Source organism: Akebia trifoliata, chromosome 3 (genome assembly GCF_017979445.1).
Source record: "Akebia trifoliata isolate Shusen 1 chromosome 3, ASM1797944v1, whole genome shotgun sequence".
In the NCBI taxonomy this organism is placed as follows: domain Eukaryota; kingdom Viridiplantae; phylum Streptophyta; class Magnoliopsida; order Ranunculales; family Lardizabalaceae; genus Akebia; species Akebia trifoliata.
The window spans coordinates 57835894-57859228 of record NC_141377.1 but is presented as its reverse complement, the minus strand read 5'-3'; the positions used below and the strand labels follow the sequence as shown (position 1 = coordinate 57859228).

Sequence of the window (23335 nt, the reverse complement as noted above, 5' to 3'; positions counted from 1 at the left end):
GGTTCTCTGAATGTTCATATTTTTTTAGGTTTCCGAAAATATCCTAAGGAAATTGTTGAAATTGCACATACGGTTTACTCCTCGTGTAACATTTTAACTCTTGGTAAAATTACTTAAATATCCTTTGTGAGGCCTATGTGTTGCTAAATTCAACAGTGGTATCTAATTTATAGTCTAAAGTGAAATAAAAATAAGTAAATTTAGTGACATTCTTTCTTTGGGATCAATTCGAATTCATCTCAATAGTAACTGCCTCAATAACAATCGATAGACCTGATCAAAGTTGAAATATAAAATCTAGTTAAACTTCAAATATATAAAACAAAATATTTAATATAATTTATATACTTCTTATATCGGATCGAATTTATATCAGATCAGGACATGGTTGAATAGAAATGATCTGATAACATATTAGATAAGAATCTTATTAGATGAAATCCTTATCAAATTCCAGATCTTTCGTCCATATATGAAGTTATTGGATCAAAATGGTTCGGATTTTAGGTCTAATCCGATCCATTAACAAATCTATCAATTATGAAATAGTCAAAAATTCAATAAAACTTCTTTTCCCTAACTCCCAACTTTTCAGCATTAGACTATATTTGACTGAGTATGGCTTGATATGTTAATGTTAAGTGTTGCAATAATTTTATGAATCAAATTTACATCAAATTAGATTGTTGTCAAATATTTTCTTGTGTGGTTTTTCTTATGTTTGGCTTTCTCATCTACTCTATGTATACATTGGCTTTGTCAAATATCTGATTGTTCTGAGTTTGCATGGTTTCTTAGTATTATTATGTATGTTATCTTGACTCTACAGAATCGAGAGTTAATGTGGAATAGGTTTGCAATTGTGAAAATAATTCGTAACTTATTAAATGATTCGGGGTCACGCTTATGAAATCGACATTGAGAGGTGTGGACCATCCCATATCCATCATTTAAGTCGGATGGAGTAACAATATTAGGACTCACATGAGATGTCACATGCCCTTGCAATATGAATGTTTCTTTTTTAAGCTTACAAATACACTATTCAATGGCATTGAATATGTTTTGTCAAACAAACTAATGAGAAAATGATACATAAGAAGAATATAATACATAATACTTAGGTAGTCAATTTCATTTTCATTTTTTTTTTTTTTTCTCTTTGTTGTCTATAAAAGAAAATTGATTTTGTAGACGATATTTTTTGTAGGATATTATGGCATGGCACATGACATTTAAGGGATCTAAATTCGTCATAGAAATCCAAGCTAACTCATCATAGTCTAAATGTTCAAGTAAACTTGGAGGTTCTATCGCAGTTTAACTATGTGTTTGGATCTCGATTGGTTAGACTGATATCAAGTCAAGGATTGAGTCTTGATGAAAAAATATCTTAAAAAAATAAAGAATGAATGAGTAAAGGATCTTGATTAAATACATTTATAATTAAATCAACTAATTAAAATAGATAAGAATCAAATTATTAACAGGGTCAAATGGGATTCTAAGATTTTTTTTTTATTATTTATAAATAAAGGGACATAGACCGTAAATAAATATATGTTTTTTCACTCTTACATTTTAATATTTTCTCAATTTAATATGATTTAAGTTGACAACATACGTAGGAGTACATGAAGTGAAGATCTCAAGCATTCAGTGCAAATCCTAAGGAATTCACATTTAAGAATACCTTAATCTTATATCCAACTTTAAGAAATAATTGATGGATCCAAACTAATTAAGCAAGTCGAAAATAAACAGAATGAGATACTCGTTCTTCATAGTGACTTTATTCAATGCTCAATAATAACCCACATCATTTTTGTTCAAGGAAAAGCCATCTAGAGACCTTGAAACTAAGGGTATCATAGTGGAAACATCGAAACTACGTAAGGCTACCTAGAGACCGTGATTATGTGTAAACGAGCTAACTTATCTTTGATATCAAACCTTTTTCTTTTTTCATTATTCATGATTTCCCAAAATGAAAAGAAATGATTGAATCCAATGGTTAAGATTCATTTATAAGGCCAATTATTGGTGTAGTCGCTATAGGATGGACTTGAATCATATGTTAATGGTGATTAATGGGGCCATTAAAATAATAATACAAATCCCACTTTGTTTGCCATAATGTTATTAAATATTCACCGACTTGGTCTTTACAGCAGAATACAAGCTAGATACGACAGTCACTAAGGATCATGACAGAGTCCTCTATACAACATAAGAAGACCAAACGCGGGGGTTAAAACTTAAACGTGGCCGCGCTCAACTTGACAACTATTGGGGGTTCTTCAGTAATTTATTAAAGAAATGAAGGTTCACTTAGTAATTTCATTAAAGCGGTCGAGAGTTCACAACTCGCATGGCGTGGGGGATTTGTGGAACGCGTGCCACGTGGCGATGCTCCAGATGGGAAAAATTATGTCGTGTTCGCACGTCTTAAAAGGTCAATTGTGGGCCCGTAATGGACCGCGTGGGCCCTACAAACGTTAGTTTAGGATATCAAATCACGTGCTGTCAACTGATGTCGTGCCGTGAATGCAGGAAGTTGGAAGGGTGTAATACCAAAATCCGAATATTCTAAAATGTAAACACGTCTTTTAAAGACAAAAACACCCTCGTTCGTCCCACCAAATTAATACGGAAGGAAGTAGTAATTAGTTGTCCTCTTTTACACAAACAATGAAGTAATAATGTTTCTTCAGGTAGCGTTATTCTTGAGCATAGGGACCTCCCTCAGAGGTTGATAGAGATTATATCTAAGGATGCTTCTAGGCATGCCTATGAAAGGTTCTAATCTTGTTTTTTCTGGTTGGGGGTCTGCCTAACCCCCCATTAATCGACAAAAAAAAAAAAATGAAGTAATAATGTTTCTATTGAAGTAAAATGATGAGTGATAGATATGAGCTGATTCTCTAACTCAACGTGGTAACTCAAAAAATTACTGACGTAGCAGGTGCAAGAATCATAGATTTTTTTTTCCCTTAGATACATAACTGCATATATTTTACAGGACTTGCACTTGTGTATCTCAAAGAGAAAAATTTATAATTCTTACAAGGTACACGTCAATTGAGTTATTAAGTTACCCTATCAAAGTTGAGTTACAAAATCATTACACTTGATAAATAAGATTTCAGAAAGACTATTAATTTTGTAACTCAACCTATCAAGGTAACTCAAAACCTTATTGATGGGTAAGTGCAAGAATTGTAGATTTTTTTTTTTTTCCTTTCAAATGCATAATTGCATATGTTTTATGGGGATGCACATCCCAAGGGAAAAAAATCTATGGTTCTTTACATGGTAGTTGAGTTTTTGAGTTACCTGCTAGCTTAAGTTATAAAATCATTACACTTTAAAAAAAAAAAAAAAAATCTTATAATAAGTAGAGCAATTTAGTTATACCCACTAGTAAATTTTGTAATAATATGTTTACCCCTTACAAAATACAAGATTGGATTTACTTCCTCAATCGAAAACTTTTTCTTTTAATTGATCATTTAATGTGAAATTTTGATCATATTAAAATATGATTTAGTAATTTAAATTTTTGAAGAGTGTTTTGAATAAAATCAAAATTTTATCTTTAATTCACAAAAACAAAAAAAAAATAAAAAATTGGTAACTTGAGATGGTAAGAAGTGATTGAGTGTGCTTCCCAAGTTGTGACTTCGAATCTTTATATGCCCTTTCACTCAAAAAGTGACAATTTAACTGATTTCATATAACAGGGTGGGATGTTGCGTATAGTCCAAAGATTGGTCCTGTTGGATCATCAATTTCATAGGGAGGTATTACTGAATTACCCTAAAAAGTATGGCAAGTGACAAATTTCGAGATGATTTGAGTAAAACATGATTTTAAATAAAATAGAGTGGAAGAGCAAGATTAATTCAGTCGAACCCTTAGTTATGAGTTAAGACTTCAACAATAAAGCCGTCGAATCAATATTGAAAAAATATCTCATTCAAGAACATTTGTTGGTTTTCTTCCCCAAGGAAATGAGTTTTGTAGTGTGGTAAGGTGGATGGTGTTTTAGACTTCAAGTTAGGTAGAGTTTAGAAATGTGCTCTAAAAGTGCTTATAGCATTTTTGAGATACATATTATTTTTTGAAAATTGACTTGAAAAGTATTTTTTGTTAAATGTCAAAAAAAGAAAAAAAAAAATTTGAAAAATGGACAAAAGCGAGAAGCTATCCAATCAGAATGTATAGAATCGAGTAGTCCTCTGAAATCTAGATCAACTTTTCATTTCCAACATTTTTGGAAATTTGACATAACTTAAAAATTAGACTAAAGACTCTTGACACGAAAATTTTCACTCGATTTGTACTCGGTTGACATGGCAAGTGCATAGAATCGTAGATCTTTTTCTTTGTATTTTCCGAAGAAAAAGATTTGTGGTTCTATGCACTTGCCACGTCGATCAAATATAAACTATAGAAGCCCACGTGCCTAATTCATCCTCACAAAACTGATTTGTAAGTTGAGGATTGCCTTAGGTTTATATACAACCCAAGGTCATGATACCTAGGTGATGTGGGATTATCTCTTACACTCCCCCTCATGTGTAATGTGTCTCCTACATCCTTGTGGTTACCTGCTCTGATACCATATAAAAGCCTATGGGCCTAACTCATCCTTGCAAAACCGACTTGTAAGTTGAGGATTGCCTCAAGTTTTATACATAGCCCAAGGTCATGTACCCAAGCGATGTGGGACTATCTCTTACATGGACTGAGTGAAAATTTTCGAGTCAGAATATCATGTCTCTAAAAACTGTAACTTTTTGGAAAAGATTCCCATGCAAAAAATAAATCCTTGGAGGTTTGTACTAATTCCAACAAACCTATGATTTTCTTCCCATCTCAATCGCAATCCAAACCTTGTTTGATACTTAGAAGATAATCCCTCCTACAAATAATCTTTTTTATTTTTAGAGTCGTGATGATTTGACTACCCCCACATGCCACACTCAATTGACTCTCCTAACGTGACAACTTTGGAAATCATAGATTTATTTGCCTCAGGATACACATTTTTATGGGGAATTGTAGATTTGTATCCCAAGGCATATAGATCTACAGTTTCCAAAGTTGTCACGTCAGAAAAGTCGATTGAGTGTGCCAAGTGGGGTAGTCAGATAATCACGATTCTTTCTTTTATTTTTGTTTGAAATAAATTATTATTAGTATTATTAATGGTAAAATAATTTAAAAGAAAAGGATGGGAAGGACATTACATATCTTAGGAGTTGGGAGTGTTTTTCTATTCTTGAGGTCGACTTCCATCATTTTAGAGTGAAAGGCGTAAAGGTCGCTCGTTTAAAATCACGAGAGCCTCCACTTCGTTGAGGAGATTCTGTGTGGCATATGTTTTCTAACTAATGATTACATGACTAGACTCTAAAGGGGTAAAAGCGTGTCAATTATGCCCATTGGTCCCGCTTTGCACTTTAAAAAAAAAAAAAAAAAAAGGAAGGGTTAGGACTTATCTTGCACCCAGAAAGGTAGGGCCTGAATCAAAATTTCTTACCCTTTAAATTTGGACTCTTATTTTGATTAGAAACAATATCAAACAATTTCAAAAATTGCATAAAATCGAAAGTCAACTGAGTCTAGCATGGTCTCATGACTCTTATTAGGCCTGTGCTTGGGCATAGTTAACTTATACCATATAGGAGTATAGGACTGATCTAAGTATAGCTCACATCTTCTGAGTTGGGTTAGGGCTCAACAAAGGATAGCCCCGACGGTTAAATTTTGTTTCTATGTTCTTATCTTGGATTGTCATAATCAGATTATGAAAATTAATTATCAGATCTACGGTTCTCAAATTTGTCACGTCAGGAAAATCAATTGAGTGTACCACGTGGGGTAGTCAGATTATCACGATTCTTTTAAAAATGTTTCAACATTAAAAATCCTCCAAGGGTCTTTCTGATCGAGAAATCTATTTTTTCTTTTTATCTTTAATAAATAACCAAGTTTTGATATTTTTCGGGTACAATGTATCTCTGATAAACAATCTTTTCTGTGTGAATCCAAATGTGAATGGATTAATACCTACCACACTCCAGTCCATAGAAACTGTGGAAAGATAAAGCTTTCACATTCAGTTTTTCTTATACACAGTAGCTGACGTGACAATTATCACCAATTTTATAATATTATCTTTTATAAGTGTCGACTCATAAAAAACATGAGTCCAATTTTGTAAACACGAAATCCAAAGATTAGGATTTATATTTAATCCGACAACACACATCTCGAAGATATTTATCTTAAGAATAAATCTCAACCGTGTTAACACCCATAAATCGTGAGTTCGATATCCAGTATGAACATTAATTCCTCAAGAGTACACACTCACTTACCTGGTGCGTGTGATGTACAAGCATTGAACATGTCCTGAGACTAATCTTTGGACAAGACAATGATCTATGGATTAGGAAAAGCCCAAATACAAGTCCGGTCCCCTGTCTATAAGGATAGTTGGTTATCAAAATATAAATAAATGTCGACCATTGGATATCATGCTTAGACGATCAGTACAAGCATCCTCTTTGGGGGTTTCAGGGGTAAAAGAGAAAAAACAATAAAATTTGAATGGTTTTATTAAAAAAAATATTTGAGACTAAGGGAGTAAAAGAGGAAAGATATTAAAGTTAGAAGGATAGCAAGGCAAAAAATAAAATTAAAGGCGATATTATTAAAAAGTGGTAGAAGATGGAAGACAATAAATATAGAGGGGATTATTAGAAAACAAGTAGATCGAATAGGAACTGCAATAAAACTGGAAAGATATTCTTGAAAATGAAAAGTAGAGAAAAAAGAATAGGATAATGTTGAAGTAACATTAAAATGTACATTCTGATATGGTAGTGGACACATAACCATAGATGCTTTTCATCGAGATACTAGTGAAAATCATCTATGGTTATGTGTGCACCACCACATTAGAATGTCAGAATCGATGTACATTTCAATGTTACTCCAACACGACTCAAAAGAAAAAAGTTAAAAAGTTTACTAAAAATTCATAGTAGGATCAAATCTTAACCCCTCTTTATGAGAGGGATAAAAAGAATGGGATCCACTATTGTATTCTATTATATAGATATACTAGAGTTTGTCCGTGCTTACAAAACAAACATCCTCTTTGGGGTAAAGGAGTTAAAAGAAAAGATAATAAAATTAGAGGGAAATTATAGAGAAAAGGAAAGACATTAAAACTGGAAGGGTATTATTAGAAAAGAGAAGAAGAAAAGTAGCATATAAAGTTGAAAGGGTATTTTTGGAAGGGGGTAGAAGCGGAAACACTATAAAATTGGGGGTATTCTTGAAAAGATGAAGTAGAGAAAGATTATAAAAATTATCCTCGAGATATTTTCTTTGTAAGATATAAAGATTGAGACAAAAGAGTGAGACAACCGTTGTTCAAATGCTCATTTAATTGACTCAAAACTTAATCTAGTCTACTCTATCGGATTTTGATGTGACTTGAGTCACTTGACTCCTATGCTCAATGAAACAACTTGATGAGTTACTCGGTGAATAATCAAGTCGAGTTAGAAATAATACTGAGTTATGCAACTATATTTGCTATTTACCAAAATACATATTACCACTTAAGTAATATATGTATTTTAGAAAACTATAAAACATCTGAATTGACTTGCAAGTCATTGACTCGACTCAGCCTCGCTTCCTTCCTTCCATCACTCGCGGAAAATTTGCGTTTAGGGGTCAGATTTTCTACCTTAGAACTTCCAAAAGCACTTTGGCAGGAAATTGGGACTTGGTAATGGTTTTGGCTGTAAGCATTTCATACAAGTCAAAAGTTGAAAATGACCCAAAACTAAGCCCATTTCCGTGAAAATAAGGCGAAACATCAAGTTACGTTATTTTTGAAGGAAAATGTGCTTCAAGTCTTGAACTTTTAATTTAATGAATAAATTACCCACTTAGTGTATTTTTGAATTTCTAATATAATTATCAAATTGTGCAAAGAAGCTGTTTGTTTGTTCACCAAATTCCTCACATCTCATATTTCCAAAAAACAATTCCTACTGGTAACAATTTATTTTATTACTACGGTTACGATTTATTTCCTATTGGAAAATTCTAACCTGGGACACGAAACGATTGAAGAGAACAAACAAGAAAGAACATCAACAAAGGAAATAAATCAAAACATAGGGTGTACATGGAAAACCCTAAAATAGGGAAAAATCATAGTAGAGTCGCATCGATTCTACTATGCTCAAAGTCTTGAAAGAAAATTACAATGCGTCTCCAATAGAAAACCAATATAGCAATATTTTAATTTTTTAGCCATTTCAATATTGTAATACTCCGTAGTAATTCATTATAATATTTATTTTTTAGGATATACATGATTAATAGTTATTTAAGAAATAAAAAATACTTAATATGATAGATGAAATAAGATTATTTATGTGAGCAGATTACAACATTTTGAGAGTGGAGATTGGAGAAGGATTCACACCAAAAGCGCCAGAGCAAGGTTTGAGAGCATGAACTGCACCCCTAACAAAAAGATTGGATTACTAAAATCCCCACCCTTCGGATGAGATTAATCCCATGATCATATGCCCTGCCCCCTCAAAAAGTCCTACATATAAGATTAGTTGAGTTGAGGATCAATCGGACCTAAAGGGTGATCACACTTCAAGGAATTCATTGCTTTGTGGGGTTTCAAACACTTTTAACCTACCCTTCTTGAGTAACCTATCAAGACTCAGCTTGCCACCAGGCCAACCTCTTGGGGTTAGCAGGTCCTTGCGCTTGGAAGCAGAGAAACAAACACTTTTTCGCAACAATCTCATCTCACGAGAGAGCACACATGACCATGAAGAGGCAGTGGTAATGACTTGTCCGACCAAATTGTCATTGTGCATACAATTAGAAGGGTCAACCTCATAACCGTCGACTATCATGATAGACATGTGCATGCTTCAGACATCATGTTTTGCAAGAGAGTAGCACTAGTACAAAACCCACTTAGCACCAGCCGGACACAAGGAAGACATCGTCGTCATCATGATAGCAACACTACTTCCAAGTACAAATCATCCTCATCGAAGTTGGGATAAGAAAACAGGGAAGAAAAGCAAGCAAGCAGAAAAAATAAAAACATGAAAAGGTCCTTGAGAGCATGAATAAGGATCAAAAACAAAGAAAACATCCATGTAAAATCCTCTTCTTACAACGTAAGGGCTGGCTACAACTACTTAGTCTGTAATGCACATCACTGCACAGCAAAGAGGAGTTAGCAACATTAGAAATTCCTGTACAAACCAATCACCAATCCTTTTCTCCACCCCAATATTTCACCCCCAACCATCTATCTCCAGAAGAATAATTTTATGCACCTAGGTCTCGGGCAGTACATGCATTTAGGTCTTGGGCAGTCCATGCATTTAGGTCTCGAGCATTCCAGGCATTTAGATCTCGAGCAATCTAGACATTTGGGTCTTGAGCACTTTAGGCATTTGGGTATTGAGCACTTTAGGCATTTGGGTTGACAAAATCTAACTCTACAGCACCTGTAAGTAGTAGCAGTCGTGCTACTATTAGAACTCGTTGGTTTACGAAGAGTCTGTCGGATCTTTTTGAGGCGGATCTCTGTGGTTATGTTTTCCATCTCTTGGACAAACTTGGATAGATGACGGATGTAATCGGGATATAGCTCCAAGTTGCAATGCCCACCTCCCTTAATCCATAGTGGCTCGTATGGTTCCTTTGCCAATTTCCATAAGCCATGTCCATGGAACCAATTTACTACATCATCTTCTGTACCCTGTAAAATGTTAGTCCACCTGCTTAGAGATATGGTGGTGATTCATCTCCAATTTACGGTATAAAATATCAAACACTATGATACCTCAGATGTCGACATCCATAAACAGTGTCCCAATTAATCCAAAAGAATGCATGTCATATATTGATAAATTTGGGGGTCTAACTCAAAACCAATTGGCAATGAGTGGAGAGGCCCAATAGTTTATAAGGAGAGAGACAAGGCAATGAGTGTCAGATGTGGGACTAAAATCAACATATATATATATATATATATGGGTCAGGATCCGTTGACTCCTAATAATGACTTATGAAAAAAACACAGGATCCCAACCCTTAAATGCAAAATCCAATGGTTGAGATTTATCATCAGGATAAGTATCTCCGAGATTTGTATTATCAAGATACTTATAAATCTCAACCATTGGATTTCATGTTTAAATGGTTGGGATCATATGTTTTTTTTCATGAGTCATTCTTAGGAGTCAATGGATCCCAACCCTATATATATATAGTCGTGCTGGAGTGACCTTAGCGGGGGACACACGGCGAACACTTTGACGTGGTGGCGCACGCATATCCGTTTTTACTCGTATCTCGTAGAAAACACATCTACGAGTATGCGCACACCACCACGTCAAGATGTCCCTCGTGTGTCCCCCACTAAGGTCACTCCAGCATTAATCATATATATAGGGTTGGGTTCCGTTGACTCAAGAAATAACATAATATCTTGACCTTGTAAACACAAAATCCAACGGTTGACAATTATCTTCGAGATAAGCATAATTGGGATATGATCCCTATAAAATCTCAACTGTCGGATGTTATTTTTAAATGTTTGGGATCTTATGTTATTTTTTGAATCATATTTCTTGAGTTAATGGATCCCAACCCTATATATATATAGTCGTGCTAGAGTGACTTTAGCGGGGGACACAAGCGGACACCTTGACGTGGTGGCACACGCATGTCCGTTTTTACTCGTATCTCGTAGAAAACACATCTACGGGCATGCGCACACCACCACGTCAAGATGTCCCTGTGTGTCCCTCACTGAGGTCACTCCAGCATTAATCATATATATAGAGTTGGGTTCCATTGACTCAAGAAATAACACAATATCTTGACCTTGTAAACACAAAATCCAACGGTTGACAATTATCTTCGAGATAAGCATAATTGGGATATGATCCCTATAAAATCTCAACTGTCGGATGTTATTTTTAAATGTTTGGGATCTTATGTTATTTTTTGAGTCATATTTCTTGAGTTAATGGAACCCAACCCATATATATCTATAGATATAGATATATAGAACTGTACCAACATAAGCACAGGTTTGAACTTTAGGTCCCTGAAACTTAACATGTTGGGATAGAGTTTTTACCCGACTAACAGAGAAAAGAGAATTGGATTACTTTCTTTTCTATGGAATAAAAATCCAAAATTGACAAAACCCATGTTGCCTTTGATCCAATTTTAACTGCTTTGATGGATAATCAGGGATCAGACCTACCTTTTGGTAATGGTGCTAAGCATCAACCAATTGATATATAGGGACTCAAATTTGGACTTGCTTGGTCAAGCTAACATGGTCTCTATAAGGGCTAAGGAATTTAGACCTTTTCAATTTTTAAGCAACCATGTTAGTGGTTAGTAATTAGTACATGCAGGAGGATTTTACTTATGGTGAAGACGAGTATTTTCACAGGGTCATTGAATATCCAAAACTAGAGTGCATATAACTAAAACATCACATTTCACATACTTGAATTCTTTTTTTAACTAAGTTTCCTAGCAAAGCCTTTCACTACAGAATTAATCAAGTTCATAATATAATAAGAATCACCATCATTGGGAGACAATACTGGATTACAGGAATAGACCACGATGAGATAACATTCATTCCAGCCACAGGCTTCCTCTCATATATAGAGTCCAATCTCTTGTAAGGTTTGCTCCAGCAGGGCCCATGGTAGGGGTTTGCATATCCTATGATGAGATGCAAGTACACTTAATGCAAAATGGACTGATGGAGTGTCTATCAATATATACTAACTCTTGCAGATGTAACACAGGTACATATGATTACTGAAATAATGGTCGTGTACATACACAAAAGTTGTGTAATGTACCTCTGTGAAGTTATGACTGAGATCACTGTTTCTAACAAACCTAGTGATCTAAGAGCATCTCCAACAATGCTAATTAAAATAAAGAGCATATTTTGTCAAAAAGTAACAAAAGTTACTTTAGCTAGTCTAAAATTTTGTTTCAACTCCATGAGGCTCAACAAATCTTTCTCTATTCATAATATTTTGTATTATTTTACTTTTACAAAGAAATTATTTCATAATTCCCCTTTTATTTGACCCAGATTAAAATTTTGATTATCTTCATTGGATCCGTAATACGTACAAGTAATTCCTAAATGATAAGTGTAATAATCATCTCCATGAGAATTAATTTTGTAGGAGAAAAAATATGTAGTCAAAAATATAGTGTAGAAAAATAAGATAAAGATTAAAGTTATAAGAGAAAATAGAAAATATGACTATTTTCTTTAAATGTTATAAATTCAAAAATACATCCGTTTTATTATTATTGTAAGCTTTTGAAACTTACTAAATCTTTTAAGAGCCATTTTATATTGAGTAACTAAAATCTTACTAAGTGTCGTGAGCCCACATCTTGGCATCCAAAAACATGATCCAATGCCACAGGTTTGTAGAGGATAAAATACTAAGAGCATCTCTAACAATCTCGTTAAAGTCTATTGACTCTTTACTTTAAAGAATGATATGTAAAAACACAATCTCCAAGAGATTCTTTAAAAGCAAATGAAAAATAAAGAGGGGTGTTCCACTCATCAAATATACAAGCATCCAAAGCTAACTATAAATAAAAAATTAATATAATATTTGACAAACTTTTAAGGTTAAAAAATGAAAAACACTTTCTTTAGTAAGATTTCAAATCTTACTAAGGGTCGTTGGGCCCACATGGATTACCATATTGGCAATCCAACACAATATCCTTCTAGATTTCATGGAAAAACTCAGATTAAAAAAATATGTATAGTTTGTTTTAGCTTGATTCAAAGTGTTGAAAATGGACAACTACCGAACTCCCAATACTTAAAATTAAAATTCAACAATGAAAAGTAATTTTTTTTTCAAAGTTTTTAGATTTTGCCCCCTACAAACTTGTAGTATCGGATCATGTTTTGGGATGCCAAATGATGACCCTTGGTTAATTAGGTTAAAATGTCTCTAAAAAAATTAGTGAGTTTCAAAAGCTTCTAACAATAATAAAATGAATATATTTTTGAATTTCTAACATTTAAAAAAACACAATCATATTTTTCATTTTCTCTAATAAAATCCAACTTTATGTTGTTTTTTGACATAAAATTTTACTACTCTCTAATTTTTATTGTTATACAAAATGAGTTCTCATGGAGATGATTATCACACTCATTATCTAAGAAATAACTACAAGTATTACGGATCTAACAAAGATGATCGCATTTTTTAATTTAGGTCAAATAGAAGGAGGAATATGAAATAACTTGCGTAAAAGTAAAATATTATGAATAGAGAAAGATTTGTTGAGTCTCTTGGAGTTGAGGAAAAAATTTAGTTTAGCTAAGAACTTTTTGACAACTATGCTATTTATTTTAACTAAGCATTGTTGGAGATGCTCTCTAAGAACTTTGAAAAAAAGAAATTCAAAAAAATTATCTTCCACTATTATTTTAATTTTATGTTTTGGGAGTTTAGTAGCTGTTCATTTTCAACACTTTGGATTAAGCTCAAAAAATTTATATTTTTTATTATTATGAATTTGAATTTTTCCATGAAATCTAGAAGGATATTGTGTTGGATTACCACCTTGGTAATCCATGTGGGTTCAATGATCTTACTAAGTTAGTAAGGAAAGTGTTTTTCATTTTTTAACCTTAAAAATTTATCAAATATTATCTTAATTTTTTTATATTTATAACTAGTCTAGGAGGCTCATTACATTTGGCGAGTAGAACACCACTCTCTATTTTACCATTTACTTTTAAAGAGTCCCTTGTAGACCATAGTTTCACTTTTTCACTCTTTAAAGTAAAGAGCCAACAAACTTTAAAGAGTCTATTGGAGATGCTCTAATGTAACTGAAGACAACAATTTCTCTGTCTTCAAAAATAACCTAGCATGTCTATACATATATGCAGTGACAGAGTTCCAATATTGTACTTGATGGTGCAAATACAATACATGGTTCATTCAGACACATACCCCATAAAATGTTCCGAGACTCCTGCAATGTTGGGAAAACCAAGTGGAAGGAAATATTTCCTTAAAATACAGGAATTCATGTACTTCAACACATTCATTTCCTCCATCATATTTACTATTTTAGCATTTCTGCCAGCAACATAACCCACAAATCAAAACACAACTACTTAGTGTACCCTAGTGATGCCAAGTCCATTGGATACATGGGGTCCACCAACAACGTCTATAACCAAGTGGATCCATGGTGAAAAACTTTCATCTTCTTCATGCTCCTTATTCCTTTAAGCAAGTGTAAAGGTAGAATACCATTTTTTTCATCATATTTGATAAGAAGATGGTGTCTATACTTCTATTTGCAATATCCTCGTCTTAGTAGTCACTAATCTTTGATGTTAACATTTCTTAGGAGTTTTAAATACCTTATGCGATACTATAGAGCAATAACACACTTTGTCCCCATTCAGTCAATTTAAACGAATATATTCATCAGCACTTTCAGTAAAAGCTTACCCACATAATGAACCATAGGCGCAATCAATCAGGACCATATAGCCAATTTTATATCCAAGTTGGTACAAGATCCATGAAACCATAAGTGTATTCCATGTGAACCCTTTCATTTAGCTCATCATGGATGAAAGCATATCAATGTCCATCCCTGCTCAAAAGCCCACACATAACAGTTGGTCCTCAAATGGACTGCTGTATAAACAAATCCCTTTTAACAACTCTTCAAAAATTTTACTGTAAACAAGGCTAAGATTTCCCAATTGGTTCAATATATTTTACTCTGAAATTCTATCAGCAACGAATGAAAATAGTGTCCTCCGATCTGAGAATCATTCTCATGTCTCATGTGGGAAGATTTCCATTTTCATTCACTGTGTTTTTCTGAGAATTTTAGAGTTTTTCCTTAACATTCTAGTGTCAAGGCTTTCCTATTTGGCTAGGAAAATGATTATTCATATATATACCCGATATTATGAGAATCATTTTTAAACTCAACTGAGGTCTATGGTATCATCCATCAGCCATAGACTTTACCAACTAAGCTAGCTGGCACCTTCAATCCCACAGTTCACCTAATGGCCCAAATTCAAGGACTTGGGCAAGCAGCCATAGAAAGAAGACCTTATTCCAAGACTCAACCATATTAGACCCTAACAAAACATTTCCTTTGATTAGGCCCATTTGACAATTGACATAGAAGGTATCCCCTTTTTCAAGGGGTCTAAAAAAGACACAGAAGGTGAGAGATTTTGTTTGGACATAATGTACATGCAACAAATGCAGCCAAAATACATTTATATAGTCATGTTTTCACACAAATAATTTTGGTGGAATGGTTTTGAGGCACATGTGACAAGTTTCTTATAAGATAAATCCAGAGTTAGATAGTTCAGTCTAGAAGATGATTATGCAAGGGACTCTAGGCACTATCGGTTACTATTGTGGACAGAATCGTTCCAGACAAAAGTTGATGTACTCCTGAAGAGATTATTCACCTCCTCCATCATTAAAAAGATACATTATGTTATTAATGCATATTTTCAAGCTTTCCAACAAAGTTAAAAGCACAACCTTAATCACCCCACTTTCATGAAAAAAAAAAATCATGTATCCCCAAATGTTTTATTCTTTAAGTTTTGGATTTCAGGTTATTACAAAGTAACAAATCAAACAGCTTGGCACCAAAAGTAGGTATGCCTTTTATGTTTTGGGCTTCTGATTTGATGTCAACATAAAGTAAGAGTCAAATATTTGGGCAATGACAACCTGAAGATCAAAGGAAGTACTTACATGTATGACAAGCACCGGGCTCTTCAGCTTTTTAATTTTGTTGATATTCTGCATTAAAACAGTATACTCAGTAACTTGAAATATCAGCAGAGAGAGCACAAGCCTATATGCAAAGAGTTAATCTAGGGGAGGTAGACCACATGGGCCACCGATAGAAACCAGTGTAATGGCCCACATAAATGGGGTATAAATCTAGAAAATTTCCTACACTAAATACAGCGGTAATAGATTCTCAAGACCATCCATCCAAAATGTTCTTTCACTAAATCAGAAAAATTACGGCAAGAGTCCAATAAATAAGACCCGTAAAATGGATGATTATAACAATCTTAACAGGTTCATTCCTGTGAAACCCATTGAATGATGTACGACTACGAGTAACATAGATTCCTAATCTCTAAATTCCATTGGCTAAGATGAGCTTACTCACTTTATATATGTCGAAGCAAAGTGTGACCTTTGAATGACAGAGCACACGAAGGCCTGAAAGTATGGCACTGTGTAGAACCACACCTCTTAGCCTCGGCAACCTAGTTGCCAAGTGCAAAGTTGGTCCACTTCCAACTGATTGACCGTACAAAATCAAGTCTTCCTGGCTAACTCCATATTCAGTCTCAAGACACTCATAAACTGCTTCTATGTCTGCGTAAGTGTCATATTCACTTGGCTGAATGACAAAAACAGATAAACAAAATCAAAATTTGTGCTATTGTTGCGAGAAAGAAATGCTTCAAGTCTCAAAACATGGGTGGAGTAGTGATCAGTAAGAAACTCAAATAACAAGATTAAACTGAAAATTGAGATAAAAATATCTGGCCTACCTTACCAGTTGAAGCTCCATACCCCGAATAGTCGTATCTGTGGATCGATATCGAAATGGAGGGAAGGGAAAAAAAAACATTGCAAAGTTAAAACCCAATTGGAAAAGAAGGCACATTTACACATTAATGAATCTGTAAAGTTGAAATCAAATATAAATGTCCAAAGAAAAGGAAACTGGAAAGATGAAAGCTACCAGTGAAAAAAACATCCAGAAGTGGTCCTAAAGAAAAGGAAGTCAAAAGATAAACAGAGAAATCTGTAAAAACCAGACGAAGACAAAAGTTTCACCACTAATTTCAGCCTCAACTGAAACCTACATTTAAATGGTTAAAACCCCAAAACAATTCTAGAGTACTTGATAGATAGCTGAAGCAAAATCACCAGAGAAAAACAAAAATTTGTCTGGACCAGTAAAAGACCAAAAGGTTTGTAAGCTAAAATAAAGTTGCTACAAAGAAAATCTTAATTTCCGCCTTGAAATTACTCCAGAAAATTACCAAAAAAAGGGGTTCTAAAATCAAAATTGAAAGTAACTCGAAAATTAGAATCAGAACCCTAAGAGGATGGGGGAAATAACAGAATATGTCCATCTACTATGGATCGAAGATGCTGATCTAAACAGTCCCATAAATATAAATCAATAACAAATGACAGATCTGAGAAGCCAACAAAACTCATCTAAAAATAACTAAGGCATGACATTAATAGTGAAAGATAACCCAAAACACACATACAAAAAAGAAATCCCACCAAAAAAAAAAAAAAAAAAAGATAAAAATTTACAAAAAGGAAAATAGAACCCAGAGAAGAAATCTACTTCCAAACTCACCAAGATCACCATTTTTGCACTGAAAATATATTTTTTATGCCCAAAAAATGGCCATCCATAATAAAAATATAACAATCCTCAGAAAATATAAAAACGTAACTTTTTTTAACAACGATCAAACAAAAGAGAGAGAGAGAGAGAGAGAGAGAAAAAACACAAAGACAATAAATGCAGAAAAAGATAAAAATTTACAAAAAGAAAATAGAACCCAGGTAAGAAATCTACTTCCTAAGTCACCAAGATCACTATTATTTTCAAAGAATATCTTTTTAATGTAAAAAAAAAAAAAAATGGCCATCCATAATAAAAATACACCAATCTTCAGAAAAATAGAAAAAATATAAATTTTTTAACAAAAAAAAAAACCAAAGACAAGAAATGCTGAAAAAGACAAAATTTTACAAAAGGTTAATAGAACCCAAAGAGGAAATCTACTTCTTAACTCATCAAGATCACCATTTTTGCACCAAAAATATCATTTTTATTTTGAAAAAAAAATGGCCATACATATTAAAAACATAACAATCTTCAGCAAACAAAAAAAAAAAAAAACTTATTTTTCAACAACAATCAAAGTAAAAAAAATGATAGCGGAAGAAGAAACCAAAGACTACTAAGCTAAGAAAACTAACCCAATGAGATTAACTCTAAGATTGAGCTTGAGTTGAACAAAGAGATCGTAAAGCTGACCAAGATCAGCAGCATTTCCATGAGAGTAAAGTAAAGTGAGGCGTGCATATGGGTTTCTGAAGTAGAAAGTTACGATCTTGTTGCCTCGTTTGGTTTCCAGAAGACGAACATCCATGGAGTTATCGTCCTGAGGAATCGAGGAGGACACCACCAACAACTTACCGTCCTCCTTCTTCAACTGGTACGTTGGAGGTCGAGGTGGAAAGAACGCCAATTTTGCTGCCAGATTCGAAATCAAACAACCCATTCCCCCCAATACAGATCACCAATCAACCAAATCATTGACTGTGATCAAATCCCTCCATTTGCATGAGAGAGATAGAGAGAGATTAGTACAGTTTGTGTTTTAGGGTTTGAAGATGGTGTTAAGTGTTGTTCTAAGGTTGATTTACTAGACATTTTAGTGATCTCTGTTGCGATTCTGGTGTTACTGTGCTAGGGTTGTTGTGTTGAAGCACAGGTGTGTTCATGTGTGCAAGTGCAACAGAAAGAAAGACTTGGAAATATCAGTTTTTTTTTTTTTTTTCAAATTTAGATTTTAGACAAAGACCCCTCTGAGTTCAGTTGAAATATTTGAGATACCCCTTGACTATAGTCTTCTGAAGGATACTAGCATAAATACTCTTGTCTTTAATCTTTCATAAAAAAAAACATGAACTTTTTTGTGGAAAAACAAAATAACAAAGAGACAATGTGGTTCGGCAGTGTGTCTACGTCTACAGATTAGAACAATTATAGTCATAGAGATCTCTATTTATAAAGTCGAGAGTTACTAAAATATGTTTGTCTCTCAAAAAATAAAAAAAAATCCCAAAATAAAAAATAAAAAAATCCTTAAGAAAATATTACATAATTTCCCTTCTCGTAGCCCTAAAAAATTTGGACGGGGCTCCACCCCTGCAACTTTGCATATCACCAAATGAATACAAGACCTCATACACAATACTTTTTTCCCCACAATCTATCTTGTACAAATTGGAAATTTGTTGACAATACAAGGTCACCAATTGTTCTCAGAATAATATAATTATTTATTGGGTCAAGATCCCTTAACTCCTAAGAACGACTTATGAAAAAATCACATGATCACAACCTTTTAAATGGAAAATCCAATGATTGAGATTTATCCTCAAGATAAGTATCTTCAAGATTTGTGTATCAAGATACTCATAAATCTCAACCATTGGATTTTGTGTTTAAAGGTGAGACCATGTGCATTTTTATTTCTTATGTTATCTTATCTTTTAAAGTAATAAAATAAAAAAAGTCTTTAATTTGGTTTAGATTGTTATATTATGATTTTCGAATCCCAAGACTAGATTATGAAAATTGATTTCTAGAATCTAAAATCTAGTTTGCCTACATTGTTTTTGGAATTTGATTTTGAAATCTAGATACTTAACCTACTTTTGTTAATGTGATTCAAAAGTCATAATGTGAAATGCTTTATAATTAAAAGTAAAATATTCACTTTAATATCATAAAGTGCACAAAAAAAAAAAAAAAAAATTTCGAAATCACAAAAAGTAAAATTCACATCGTATTTTACTTTTCATTTATTCCTTATTCTAGTTCAAATTTATAGTAACACTAGATTTTAGTACGAGTGTGATAATTTGACCTGCTCACGTGGGATACTCAATTGACACCCCTAACGTGACATGTTCAAAAATTGTAGATCCGCACTTCTCGAGATACAAAACTACACTTTTGAATGGGGGAAGTGTAGTTTTATATCTCGAGGAGTTCAAATCTACAATTCCCAAACATGTCATGTCAAGGGTGTCAATTGAATATGCTACATGGGAAAGTTAGATTATCACGATTCTTTTAGTATTGGATTATGAATAAGAATTCAAACCAAACATCTTGAAAGGTGATGGATATTTTAGGGTAAAAATACAAGGAGTTTAGGTAAGAGGTTGAAGATTGAGGGGTATTTTAATCATTTTCTTTTAGTCTCTCATGAAAGAGCACAATCAAGGAGTATGCCATCAACTAAAAACCACAGTAGGTATTCCAAATATCCATAAAAACATGGGGAGCAAATCTAAATTAACTTTTTAAAAGGGTTTGCATTTGGATTGGATTGGATTGAAGAAAAATATAATAAATAAGTGAGTTTGGTTTGAGTGGTGGGTGGAAAGTTGTGAAGGGTGTGGGGTAGTGAGAGAGAGTGAATCCACCAAAACTCTTCACTTCATTTACTCCAACTTCACTTCATTCATTGTCGCTTGTCAGTTAGTGCATGTAGTTTCTTTCTCAATTTATCGCCCCACGATATTTTAACATTGTTGTGGAGCTCCGACCCGTATGGATCAGGGTTTGATTGGTGTGGAGCTTCGACCAGTAATGGATCAGCTTTTGAGTGGTATCAATGGGTCGGGTTTATGTGGAGTTCCAACCTATAATGAATCCGGATTTGAGTCAAAAATGCCTTCGCCATCATCATCGTGAAAGCCTTATCCCAAAGATCTAAAAGTGCTACATGAATTATGTTCCTCCATTCAACGTTGTCCATGGGTTATTTACACTTCTATATTAAAGAGTCCGTTTGGATATATTTAATTTAATTTTTTTTATTTTTTACTTTTAAAAGTTGAAAAAGATAAAAAATTTGTTTCGATTAATTTTAAAAAATTACTTTAAAACTAACAATTTTAACTCTTTAAAAAAATAAATTGAGACCACTTTTACTTTTTTAAAATAAAAATCATTTTTTTGATTTCTTCCAAAGCTACTTTCTTCCTTAGTTAGTTTCTACTTTCTATCCAAACAGGGGATAAAAGAGTCAAACTTAAGTTACGATTTCTAGTCTGGGGCAATTTGATTTACATATCTATTTGAATTCAAGTCATGATTAATATGAACGTAATTGACTCAAGCTAGAGATGGATCAAGCTAAAAACTCAATAAAAAATCATGGCTAATATTGGTCAAGTCCAGTCCACTGACATTATTACTAGCGTAAGGCTATGAAGGTTCCTTCGTAGATCTCGTTGTTGAAAATGTGTAAAATTTCGCACTATAATTTTTGCAATAATTCTTGAGATGGCAAAATGTGTGTTTAAGGAATAAAAATTGTTCCATATAAATTAGGGACGGCCTAGTTGCACAATACTAGTTGTTAGCTGCACTCTAATATTAAAAAAATGTTTTTTTTTTTTTTTTAAATCTCATTTTTCTGACTAATTGCACTTCATTATGGCAATCTTATAATTTAGGGACTTATTCATCTTCTCATGATTTTTTCTATGTTCTTGTTCTATTTTTCTTGTGATAAATAAATAAATAAATAATAATTATTATTATTATATGAAAATTTGAGATAAAATAATGATCTAATTCGACATTCAATTATTGCCATAGTTACATATCATCTTTCACAATTTATATATGGGTCTAGATTCATGGATTTACAAAATTAATTTATGTAAAAATAGGCAATCATGATTGTTAAGATACAAAATCTAAGATTTACCCCCATAGAGAGATGTGTTTTAGTCCAATTGTTGGATTTTATATATTAATTATTGGTGGGAATAGTGTATTTTATATGAATCATAAGATACCACTTGATGCTATGTTGACAGTCTTGATCTCGAACAACGTTTATCGAGTACTAAACCCTAGAAGATCCCCATTGTAAATGGCAATTTTAATCCTTTTAATCAGAGAGAGAGAGAGGTATACAAACAAAAACAAATATCAGCTTGTTTAGGGATTTATAACCGTTGGATGCCAGGACCACACCTATGGGATTGTTAAAAAGCACAAAGTTTTTTTTTTTTTATTAAAAAATTGCTAAGATCCTACGGTTAGAAATCATTCTTGGAGACATTACATGGGTCAGTGGGCCCACATGGATGTGCCACGTGTATAAAAACTAGAATTCAACTTGAGAATGTGAGACGATTCGAAAACATCGTGCATTGGCATGCTTTGTCCACGAACCTTCTTACTCTCCCAATAAAACATTATTATTTTACTATAATAATTAATAAATAATCCTATAATTAATTGAAATCGAAATCACACCACCCAACATATTTGTTTTGTTTTGCTTCAAACTTGTAAGGGGCACGTGTAATAAGTATGCGCACGTGCTCTCCCTGGATAGGAGGACAATAAAGTACACGTGGCACACATCAAAAGAGAGAGAGAGAGAGAGAGAGAGAGCACCCACACCAGAGCTATTGAATATTTTTGTGGTCTGGATGGTGTTATATGCATACATCAAAATGGCCCACGGATTGGCTCAGTAATGGATAGTATCACTCTAATATCGATTAAATTTTTTGTTAAATACGTACCTTATCCAATCGGATTAATGAATATGTGAGTCGAATCTAATCTGTTTCATTTCATTTTTAGTTTGAAATCGATCCGAACACATGCCTTATTTTCAAATTATCAATGTTAAAAAAAAAAAAATCATATAAAATTTTAAAAGATCTATTTTCCAATCACAAATATAGAGGGAAACCAAAAAGACTAAAACGTTTTATTTATATGTATTTATATGAAATTAAGAATAATAATAAAAAGTTATAAAAATATATTTGAATCGGATTTTTTTCGAAATGGATTAGGGTACATTTGAATTTGATCCGAAAATCCAATTTTTCATTATTTTTGCCTGAATTGAATCGATTCGAACATTGGGTATATGTTAGATCATTGCTAGTCTTAACCACTTGCTTGCGATATTGACCTTAACTTTAAAATAATTATCTATACACATCTAATAAATGTATTTTTTAACTTAAATTGCTTATTTCACCCACCAAAAAGTAACGAACCATTCTTCTTCTTCTTTCTCCTCTTCTCTTCTAGAAAAGTTTCTATGAGTGTTTTAAGGTTTGATCTTACTTATTTTTCTTACCCTAACACTTTCAATCAAGTTAAAGCCATTCACATAAGAAAATTTTATTTGATAAGTACCCACCGAATTGGTTTTGTAATGTTTGGTAGAAAGTTTTGTTTGATTAGTACCTATCAAATATGTTTTGTAGCATTCGATAAGTACCTATCGAATTTGCTAAAACAAGTTTGGTTTAAACCT

General features: G+C 33.2%; 1 protein-coding gene across 3 annotated transcripts; it reads right to left on the bottom strand.

The window, feature by feature from the left end:
- Nucleotides 1–9174: 9174 nt before the first annotated feature.
- Nucleotides 9175–18762, bottom strand: LOC147408325 (alpha/beta-Hydrolases superfamily protein). Of its 3 annotated transcripts, XR_015177059.1 has the most exons (6): nt 18213–18762; nt 16751–16787; nt 16360–16596; nt 15930–15977; nt 11690–11832; nt 9701–9838 (listed from the first exon to the last, which is right to left on the bottom strand). XR_015177059.1 is itself a non-coding variant. In XM_086437282.1 (5 exons), exons 1-5 carry the CDS (start codon nt 18515–18517, stop codon nt 9383–9385), a joined length of 1083 nt encoding a protein of 360 aa, XP_086293408.1. In that variant the 5' UTR covers nt 18518–18760; the 3' UTR covers nt 9175–9382. The 3 variants fall into 3 exon arrangements, 2 of the variants coding, with proteins under 2 accessions (XP_086293408.1, XP_086293409.1); XM_086437282.1 differs by lacking the exon at nt 11690–11832 and having other exon boundaries at nt 9175–9838; nt 18213–18760; XM_086437283.1 differs by lacking the exons at nt 9701–9838; nt 11690–11832 and adding an exon at nt 11842–14787 and having other exon boundaries at nt 18213–18761.
- Between the last annotated feature and the right edge of the window lie 4573 nt (nt 18763–23335).

What these genes read in the sequence shown, in the direction of transcription:
- LOC147408325 (XM_086437282.1), bottom strand. Translation starts at nt 18,517, where the DNA reads ATGGGTTGTTTGATTTCGAATCTGGCAGCAAAATTGGCGTTCTTTCCA. An exon ending in ATGGAGCTTCAACTGGTAAG is followed by an intron (nt 16,597 to 16,750) that starts GTAGGCCAGATA and finishes TTTGTCATTCAG; the next exon opens with CCAAGTGAATATGACACTTA. An exon ending in TTTGCTTCGACATATATAAA is followed by an intron (nt 15,978 to 16,359) that starts GTGAGTAAGCTC and finishes GTTTTAATGCAG; the next exon opens with AATATCAACAAAATTAAAAA.